This window comes from Penaeus monodon, unplaced genomic scaffold, assembly GCF_015228065.2.
Source record: "Penaeus monodon isolate SGIC_2016 unplaced genomic scaffold, NSTDA_Pmon_1 PmonScaffold_12388, whole genome shotgun sequence".
Classification (NCBI taxonomy): domain Eukaryota; kingdom Metazoa; phylum Arthropoda; class Malacostraca; order Decapoda; family Penaeidae; genus Penaeus; species Penaeus monodon.
This window is the reverse complement of record NW_023641254.1, coordinates 1-10,657: the sequence shown is the minus strand read 5'-3', so window position 1 is coordinate 10,657 and position 10,657 is coordinate 1. Positions and strand designations below refer to the sequence as shown.

The 10,657-nt window shown below is 38.8% G+C and overlaps 1 protein-coding gene across 1 annotated transcript; it reads left to right on the top strand.

Moving 5' to 3' along the window:
- Nucleotides 1–1,210: 1,210 nt before the first annotated feature.
- On the top strand, nt 1,211–10,143 carry LOC119569078 (basic proline-rich protein-like). The gene is made up of 5 exons (XM_037917402.1): nt 1,211–1,223; nt 1,928–2,038; nt 4,996–5,662; nt 6,332–6,473; nt 10,066–10,143. The coding sequence occupies exons 1-5, from the start codon at nt 1,211–1,213 to the stop codon at nt 10,141–10,143; spliced, it is 1,011 nt and encodes a 336-aa protein (XP_037773330.1).
- The last annotated feature ends 514 nt before the right edge of the window (nt 10,144–10,657 follow it).

Below are 10,657 nucleotides of genomic sequence, written 5' to 3'. Positions count from 1 at the left end.
TTTGGCAAAAAAAATAAAAAAAAATTAAATACCCCGGAACACTTTTTAAAAAAACCCAATCAAAAAAACTTTTTCCCTTTAAAAACATCTTTTGGTTTGTTGCCAAAAATTTACCAACCAAAAAAAAGTAAAAAAATTTTTTTTTTTTCCTTCCCCCTTTTTTTTTGCAAAAAAAAAAAAAAAAAAAAAAAAAAAAAAAAAAAAAAAACCTAAATTAAATCCAACCCCCTTCTTAAAGGGAAATAAAAAAAAAGGTGTTTTTTAAAATGCCTTTTTTTTTTTTTTGTTTTTGTAGGCTTTTATAACAAAAAGGCATATTTTTCAAAAGAACAGAGACGACACCAAAAAAAAATAACAAGATACTGGTATTCCTTTTGGGAAGGGCATGAAGGTTCCCCAGGAAACTGCAGAATAATATAAAATAAATTACAAGGGTCTTTAAAATCATCTAATCCCTAGAGACTCCCCCCCCCCCCAAACAACAAAAAGATTTTCTATTTTTCACAGGAGGAGTGTAAACTGATCACAAGGAGTCAACTAAGAGATGAAGTCCCTTAAAGTGTACACGGTTACAGCCCCCAGATTGAAAAAGCAATGACATACTTAGGGGGATTTTGAATTTTCATGGCTATAAACGACTGTGGAACAAAAGGGAAGAAACACACAACCATGCGAGAATACCAGGAATGACAGGGGTGGCATTTAAATACTTTAAATTCATGTATGTTTCAAGCCCCCATCTATTGATGTGTGGACAGTGCGTAAACAATTTTCCCATCCAGTGGAAGCATCCCCGTCCTATGAAAATCTTCCCATGAAGGATGGGAATTTTGGGAAGAATTTTTGGTTTCGGGGAAAAAGGGTGTGGAGGGCAGTTCTGTAATGGGGGTCACAGGGAACCGGCATCCTGCATTAGCTAATAGGGGGTGCAGAGCAAACTTTACTTTCCCCTCCATACACTGATAAAAGGCTTCACCTAGTGATATGAATGGTAGGAGAGATGAGAGGAATCCATCAGCCCAATCATCCGTACAGATGTATACAAGATGATCACATTCTGAAGTGATGATTTTAACCCCTAAATAAAACGAAAAAACATCACCATCAGGGCTAATTCCGGGACTTGCCAAAATTTCATGGGGCATAAAATGGCAGGAATCATCACTTTTTCCCTTTTTCATATTTACACACTGTTTTTCCCCCAAAACCCATGGGCACAGCAAGTACGTACAGCCCCCCACGTTATTGTTTTTGCAATGGATGGTACTTTTGTACAAGCAAAATGACCAAAATTAAGAGTACTGCCTGTTTACCTATTTACCTTTTTTTGATTTTGAAAATATTCACGTTATCTTATTTTTGATGTTCTGCAATAACACTTTAATTATAAGTCTATAATAGGAATAACCCCACGAATTCACAAAATTTAAAAAAAAGAGCTTTTCCTGAAAGTTAAAAGGAAATTTTAAAATCAGGTAAGGTAAAAAGGGGTCTACTTTTTGCCCCTTTGTGGCAAGTATTTCAAAGCCATCTTGTGCGAAAATTTTAAAAAAATTTTTTTTTAAATGAGCACAGCATTTTTTCCCAACTCGGGTTTAAACTTGCCCCTTTTATAAAGTCCCAAAAAAAAACCCGGGCCCCAAAACCCTAGTAGAAAATAACCTTTCTTTTGCTTAAACACACAAGAAAACATGAAAATATAACAAACAGTTTTCAACCCAAAGCAAATTCTCTTGGGAAGAATGGGAAGAAAAAAAAAAAACAACAAAATAATAAAAAATAAAAAACACAAAAGAGATTTAACCCATCCCGATATGTCTACAACCCTTAAAGCATAAAAAAGCTAAGCTAGGACAATGCTGTCGGCCGCTGTGAATCTAAACCAAAAAGTTTAAACCCCGAATTTTCCACAAAAATTTTTCTCCAGAACCTACTTGTGAGTCCAAAACCTTCAAATCACAAAGAAGGAAAATGTCTTGCAAGTGCAAATGCCTTTCACCAAGTTTTTACAAAAATAGGAGAAACCCCCCGCCCTCACGTCTGATAAAGAATAATTCATGTTCCAGGGGCCACATTTTCTGAAACTAAAAATTAAAAAAATCATCAAAATTTCGTGCAAATTACTCTCACTAAAACACTGTTTAAATTAAAATGTAGATTGGTCTTGAACCTCTCAAAGTCTCAATAAGTAATGTAGAACTATTTTTACATAAATTTTCACACACATGTATAAAAATGTTTATATATATAATACTACAAGAAACAGACGACACCCCCACTGTAAATTTTTTTTTCTTTTTTTTTTTTAATTTTTTTTTTTTCCCCCCTTTTATAAAATATAAAATATAACCTAAAAATATATAAAAAAAAAATATAATATTAAAAAAATTATAAAAAAAATCCTAAAAAAAACAAAAAAACCAAAACCCAAAAAAACAACACAAAAAAAGAAGTAAAAGAAAAACCCAAAAAAAAAAACAAAATATTTCAAACCAATTAAAAAAATTTAAAAAATGAATTAAAAAAAAAATAAATTTGATAATACAAAAGTGTTATATATAAAAACAATAATAAAACCTAAATAAAAATAAATAAAATGAAACATAAAATAGAAAAAAAAAAAATAATAATAATAAATAAAAAAAAAAAAAATAATATCAAAGAATAAATGTGTAAAAGTTTTTTGTAAAAGTAACTTTAAAATAAAAAAATAAAATCAAAACCCTAAAAAAAAATATTTTTCTATATATATTTTTAATTTTTTTTTTTTTTGTGTTTTGGGTGGGTTTTGTTTGTGTGTGTGTGTGTGGTTGGTTTGTGTTGTGGGGGTGTGTGTGTGTGTGTGTGGTGTGGGGGTGTGTGTGTGTGTGTGTGTGGGGGTTTTGTGTGTGTGTGGGTGTGTGTTGGGGGTGTGTGTGTGTTTTATATTATAAAATATAATAATTAATATATTTAAAATTATTATTTTTATTTTTTAAAAAAAAAAAAAAAAATTTTCATTTCTATTGGATCATACTTACACAACACACACACACCACAAATATATCCATCACAATGTTAATACATACAAATAATAAAAAAAATACTGTGAAAAGCACACCACACAATATATCGTATATAAATAAGAGCAAATGAAAAGAAGGTAGGGACAGTTTACAAAAACTTTTTTTGTATAATAAAATGTGAAAAAACATACTACCCCCAAAAACCATCTCCCCAAAAAAGGGGCGTGCCTTATCCGGGCCCTCTGGCTCGGACAATTTTCTATGTACAATCGGGGACCATTTTATTTTTTAACCCTTTGTGAGGGTGGTATGTTTGCACATCCCAGGATGGCTGGCCCATCGCCGGGGGCACTACACACATGCCATAGTGTATTAGGCAGCCATGTTTTTTTTTTGTTACAATTACGCAAAAATTATTTTTCTGCCAGTAAAAGTGTGATTAAGTATTTTTTAACATTTTCCATTTTTACCATGCAAAAAAACAACAAAAAAAAATGTTTAAACTCCATGATGCCACGCACTGCTTATTTTTTTTGGTATAGCCCCAAAAAATGATCAATATGGTCTATACAACAAAAAATACCCTTTCAGTCCTTTTATCGGAATTTTGGAAGAAAAGACTTAGAAAATAACAAAAAACTGAAAATAAACATATCTTTCTATATACGAAAAAAAGGGGATAGGATGCTGGTTTTTGGCATGAGGGGTGCGAGCTAGGGGCCCTATAGCCCCCACAGGGGGCCCCCCGGCCTCTATAAATCTCCCTTGGGAAAAAGGTTAATGACACCCATTACGGGTGTATACAATCTTGCTGGGATTTAAAAGGTGGAAGTAAGCTAGCCTTTCCCAGAGCACCAAAGGGTTTTGAAGGTAGTGTTAGATTCTCATTTTTTTTTATAATTTTTTCTAATATAAATGAGAAACAATCCTTGAAATCTTTTATGAATCCTAATAAATAATGCTATAACTCAGAACACTGATATCAATTCTCTCGTAAATTCCCCAAAACAAACTACCAAAAATCTGTTTACTGAATGATTTCAAAATGGGGTTCTTTTTAAAAACTCAACATCATTAAAAATTTTGGTTGCCGATTTCTCCAAACAAGGGCAATTTCAATTTCCTGCTTCGGGAAAACCATGAAAGGCAAACACCTCCCTGAAAAGCAAAATTTAAATGCAATATTCCATTAAAAGCCCTATTCCTTTCTGGGAAGGATTTTCCAAAATTTTTTTTCGCTAATTGGCCCTGTCATTTTGGGGATCCTATTTTAGAGGGGAAAGTCAAGTGCTTTTTAGTGAGGAACATATTAGGTTCCCAAGTAGGCAATTTTTCTGCACCGTGTGGTACACAAAAGAAAACCCAGTAACTAAAAACAAAGCTTTTAAAAAAAAAAAATTTAAATTTGAGAATGGTAATCTTAATAAATCTTTGAATTTAAATATTTTTTTATGAATATATTAATTTTTAAAATTCTATCCCCAAAAACCTGACAATTCCCTAACAAATAAACTTTTGGGCATTTTGGGATTTTTGCTGGGTTTTCCCCTAAAAATGCTACCTGCAAAAAAAAAAAAAAACTTCTCAGTCTCTAAAGGATAAAAAAAAATCCTTTTGTACTTTTTAAAGCAACTGCCACGGGGGAAAACAGATAGCCTCGCTGTAACTTCCCCTTTGTGCCTTCCCCCCAGGGGTTTATCCCGCTCTACAACTGCAAAAACTGGCACAGTCGGGAAAATTGGCAATAAAAAAGAAAATAATAATGGCCAACAATTAATAACCCTACACTTCCCTTTGGCATTTTTTCTATTTCCACAATTACTGAAAAAGAGCAGCTTATCCTGCAAATTTCCCAACTCTGTATGCCTAATCCGGCGTCTTTCCTGCCGTCTGGTCCCTCCGCGGGCCAACTGTCAAAGCAGTCTGGTCCGGCTTTACGATGAAGCCGGTGAAGCCTCGGAAAACCCTCTCCTCCCGGCAAAACCAGCAGGACTAAACACAGCATCAGGACTTGCCGCTTCCCTCTCCCGGGTCGGCAAGCGACACCCTGGCAGGCCCCGTCTCTCCCTCCCGCACGGCCCCGGCCAGGCGCACGGCCCGGACCAGGCGCAAGGGCCGGACTCCCCCAGAGCAGCTCAGGGAAGGACAAATGAAAGCCAGCCTGAGGTCCTCCTGCTCTCGAGCGAGAAGGTCGCCTCAAGCCCAAAGGCCCAACCCCGGCCCGAGCCGTGCCTCTTGGCGTCCCCGGCACATGACAGTCGGCCTCCCTCCCCTGCCCCTGGTCCCCTGCCCTGGCCCCCTGCCCCTCCCCCCAAACACACGTCCCAGGACCTGCCTGCCAAGCCCCCCCCCGGGCCCCGAGGGGGAAGCCCGCCCTCGCCTGGGCTCAGAGGTCGCCCTCGACGCCTGAGAGCGCTGCCCTGCTGCCTCTGGCCTGGCCCTGCCCTGCCTGCAACCCCGGCCCCGCCCTGCCCTGCCTGGCCTGCGTGCCCCCCCTGCCCGGCGCAGCCCCGCCCCCCGCTGCCCGGGGACGTGGGGCGAGCAGCCCCGCCGAGGGGTGCGCTTACCTGCGTGGCGGTGCGCCGGGGCGTGCGGGCGTGCGGGCGGCGGCCGCCCGTCACATCCCGCGGAGGATCGACTTCGAATCAAAATCCAATGTAAAACAGAGCCTCCGCACCACTCAACTCTAATCGGCCCTTTTCCGCGGCTCTCACTTCACTCACGGCTCTCGGGGCTCGGCGGCTCGGCCGTACACTCCACGCCGACGGGCGGGGGGCGAAGGGCGTCCGACGCGCGATTGTTCGCAAAAATTTCCTCGTTTTGGCAAAAAAAAGCCGTAAAATTTTCCTCTACTGCGCCGCCATCTTGGATTCGGAAACGGGGCCCACACGCACGGCCGCCCGACGCGCGCACGCCCCCGCCGCCGCGTCCCTTTCCGCTTCGGACCCTCTCCTTTGCGCCTTTGCGCCCTTCGAAAGCGCTTTGGCCGCCGAGGGGCACGCCCCCGCGCCCGCTTGCCCTCTGCTTTCGTCGAGGGCGAGGCCGAGCCCTGCCATCGCCTGACGGAGATTTCGAGCGCTGCCCGCAGGGGAAACAGACGCGCCGCCAAAACGTTTCAGTTTGATTATTTTAATTCTTTTCTGAAAGTGAAAATCCCCGCTTTTCGTGCCATAAAACCGCACACCTTGATGAGAAGACATGCCTGCCAACACGAAGCGCCCAATGCCCATGAATGTACCCCCCAGTTTCACCGCAGAGTGAAGATATGGAAAAAAGAGCCGATGCATCTGCTTATGAACATTAAAAAATATCTGCTTTCTTTTTAGCTGCGACGAACTCCTCGGGGACAGTTCGTGTCGGGGCGAGAGCAGGAGAATGACAGGCCTGCTAACTGCTCGGAAAAAGAGTAAAGTTGTTTTTAATCGCAAAGGGTTTCAGGGCCTGAAAGGCGCTAACAAGCTGAGAGAAGTCTGCATGGGAAAATAACGGGGATTTAAAGAGGCATCGGAACGAGATTTTTGCATATTTAAAACTGGGGAAGCCTTCAGGAGAGTAAAATCCTGCCAAAATTACAATAATAATTACAGCAAACAATAAAAAACATTAATTACAACAGCGTGAGTCGCACACAACATCCCGCGTTAAATTAACAGCGCACGAGGCGCATATTTAGTGCGGCCACGAGCAGGAGGATCTGTCCCGAGAAAAGGCATTTTCAATAAGCAACATTGATAAAGGTCAGTATGTTGCTGCAGGTCACACGGCGCGGCGCTCGCGGCGCTGCAGGATGTGCGGAGCTGCTTTGCTCGGGTTTACTTGTGGGATGGACAAAATACACACACACAAACACGCATATATATATATTTTATATATATATAGATATAATATAATATATATATAATATATATATTTATATAATGTATATATATAATAATATACATATATAATATATATATATAATATAGTGATATAAAATATATAATAATATATACATACACACATAAACTACATAACACATAAAAACACCACAACACACACACACCCCACACACACAAAACACACACCACACACAAACCCCCCACAACACACACCACACACCACCACCACCACACACACACACACACACACACCCCACACACACACCACACACACACACAACACACACGCACACACACACACACACACAACAACTATAAAATAATAATAGATAATATATATATATAGTATATAATAATAGAATATATATATATATACACACACCACACACAAATATATATAAACAATATATATTTTATATATTATATAAATATATATATATATAATATATAATATTATTATAAAAATATATAAATAAATATATATATATATATAATTAAGGTGTATATATATATATAGGGTATATTATAATTTTTTATATATTGAATAGTTATATATAATATATATATAATTATATATATATATATATATATATATATATATATATGTGTGTTGTTTGTTTTTTTTTTTATTTTTTTAAATTTTATGGGTGTATATAGATAAATATATTTTATATATATATATAGATATAATAATAATATTTTTATGAATGTATTATATATATATATTATATTAATATTATAATATATGAATTTATATATATTTTTATATACATATATATATATATAAATATATATTATATTAAAATATATATATGTGTGTGGGTGTGTGGTTTGGGTTGTGTGTGGGTGTAGTTGTTGTGGTTTTCGTGTGTGTTGGTCATATATATAAATAATATTAATGGTATATATTATATATATCTATTTTATATATTATATTATAATATAAATTATTATTAAACACAAATATATTACATTTCAATGTATATTTAACTTATAATATATATAATATATATATTAATAAAATATATATATAATATTAATATATGTATTATGATGGTGTGTTGTCTTTGTATAGTGTAATAGTATAGTATGTAGTATGTATAAAATATTGTAAAATATATATATTTATATAATTTGTAAATATGAATATTATATTATGCATAATTTAATTTTCAATATATATATATAAAATTATTATAATATATTTATATATATATAATCTATATTATATATATATTTTTTGATATATTAAGATATTATAAAATATTATAACTTTTACACATATAAATTTAATAATATATTCATATAATATATTATATAGATATAGTCTAAACAGTACACATTACAACCTATAATAGTGTTTTATATAAAGCAGAACACCATGATTTAAATATAAAAAAAATTTTTTTTAAAAAAAAAAAAAATCCATCAGGGCTAAAAAAAAAAAAAAAAAAAAAAAAAAAAAAAAAAAAAAAAAAAAAAAAAAAAAAAAAAAAAAAAAAAAAAAAAAAAAAAAAAAAAAAAAAAAGCCTGATGCCTAGGGGAGACCATTTCAGAGTGTCAAACATTTCTGGCGAAGCCACGGTTGATAGTCCCAACTATCCCAAAATGCATTCGCGACAGGGCCTTCCCGTAACCCCAAAATAAGGAGAGTTCAGGGAACACTAGTGAGTTTTTCCCTTCTTCCCCTGGAATGCCCCTAACTCTGTAGGTGGAGGTACTTGGATTTTGGCGCACATTTTGTTTAAATGCTCAATTCCCCCACTCTAATTCCTGCGACAGGTTCGTCGAGTGCCCAAACCATGACCTCCTGGGTCGTCCCACAGACCTCCTCCACCCAGGGTTGTCTCCGCAAAGAGACAACTCTGATGGGTAGGGTCATCCACAGGGAAATGAGCTAGGTGCCTATATAGCCTGAACTGCGATCCTGGATTGCAAGTAACAGGTCCATGCCAGTTTCTTGGTGTAACCATCGGTTGGAGACATAGTTCTACCAACTGTATCCCATGATTGGCGAAGGGACTTTTACAAAAGGCATCAAGATGAGAATCCAAGGCACTAGATAGTGTCCAGCTTCGCTTCCATAGAGCAAAAACTGGCAGTATCAAGGCCTTGAAGACATGTAACTTGGTCATTCTGCATAGATACCGACATCTCTTGTTGATCGAGTTCCTGTTGCCAGACCAATCCGTCTGTTGACTTTTTGGTCTGACAGCCCAAAAATATGGACTATGCTACCAACGGATGTAAAACTCTCTGAACGGGTTTCCCCTAACAGGCCCCAAAGTCCTGAATCTTTCCACAATTCCTTGATGTGCTAGTATTCGATCTATTGTGGACTTGCCAGGAGTGAATCCAGACTGCTCTGTCTCTGATGCCTCAGTAGGTGGTCACAGATCCATTTCAGAAGAATGTGGGCGAAAACTTTACCTGGTATGCTGAGCAGTGTAATGCCACGGTAGTTGCTATAGTCCCAACTATCCCCATTCCCCTTCCAGAGAGGGATGACCACGCCTCTCAACAGGTCGGGGGGAATGGTACCAGACTGCCAGATGGCAGTCAAGACTGTGCAAACCCCAAGCCAAAGGTAACCCCCAGGCTTTAGCAGTCAGCAGGGATATCACATATGCCTGCAGTTTTCCCATTCTTCAGCTTGGAAATCGCCATCCTAACCTCTGTTAGGGTAGGAGGTTCCTCACTGATGGATGGGTCTGGCACAGGTATTGTGACATCGCTTGCATCCAAGCTAAATGTTGGAGGGTCTGCTTGGTACAACTGCTCAAAATACTTAGCCCACAGTTCACTAACCCAACATGATCTGAGATGATCTGTCCATCTACTGATCGGACTGCAGTCATCTGTGAGGAGGACTTAGAGTTCAGTTTTCTCAGAGCTTGGTAGGCAGGGTGAAGGTCGTTCACCAAGAAATGGCCTTCAACCTCCTCAGCAAGATTACTGATGAACTGTTCCTTGTCCCTTCTCAGCAGTGTCTGAGCCCTACGCATCAAGGAGCGATGCAAGACCTGATTGCTATTCAGCCGAGCCATGCGACACGCTCAGTGGCCTCCAATGTTTCCAGGGAGATGGATTTCTGCCTTGCCTCAGGCGTACGCCAATGGACTTCTGGGCCGCTTCGTGTGTTTTGCGCTTGAAGAACTCCACAGAGCAACTGGATCCGTCAGGTTGTTGAGTCTGTGAATGGTCTAGAGACTGCCATGGTGAACCACGGGCACACTCTCTGCCTTAGTCTGTTCAAGTGAAAACCTTACAGTGGCTACTGGAGGGAAGGGGAGTTTTGAAGTGGACCCGTAGGGTAGCCACAACCAGCTATGGTCAGTGCCACAGACCTCGGCATTCTGGTAAACTCTGCAGTTCTGGAGGATTCTACATCATGTGCTAACAAGAATGTGGTCGATCTCCTTGGCTATTGTACCTGTATCGCTATACCATGTCCAGTAATGCGGGTTGAGTGCTGAGACCAGGAGCCAGGCATCCTCATTCTCTGGGACCTAGCAAAGTCCCAGAGAAGGAGGCTATTCTCGCTGATGGGATCAGCTCCGAGCCATGAGGGCCGACAGACATCTCATAGCCAGCTCGGTCACAGCCGGATACCGCACTGAAGTCGCCCAGAACAATGCGAATATCTCATAGAACGCCTCTTTCACATCAAGTTACAGATATCAGAAGGAGTGTATAAGCAATAAGAGACATGAAGCCAAAGGCATGCCAGTCTCAAGCATAAAACTCAGCAAACCGGCATGCTTCAGTCTCTCA

What these genes read in the sequence shown, in the direction of transcription:
- LOC119569078 (XM_037917402.1), top strand. An exon ending in GAGAAACCCCCCGCCCTCAC is followed by an intron (nt 2,039 to 4,995) that starts GTCTGATAAAGA and finishes CAAAACCAGCAG; the next exon opens with GACTAAACACAGCATCAGGA. An exon ending in GCGCTAACAAGCTGAGAGAA is followed by an intron (nt 6,474 to 10,065) that starts GTCTGCATGGGA and finishes TGGATCCGTCAG; the next exon opens with GTTGTTGAGTCTGTGAATGG.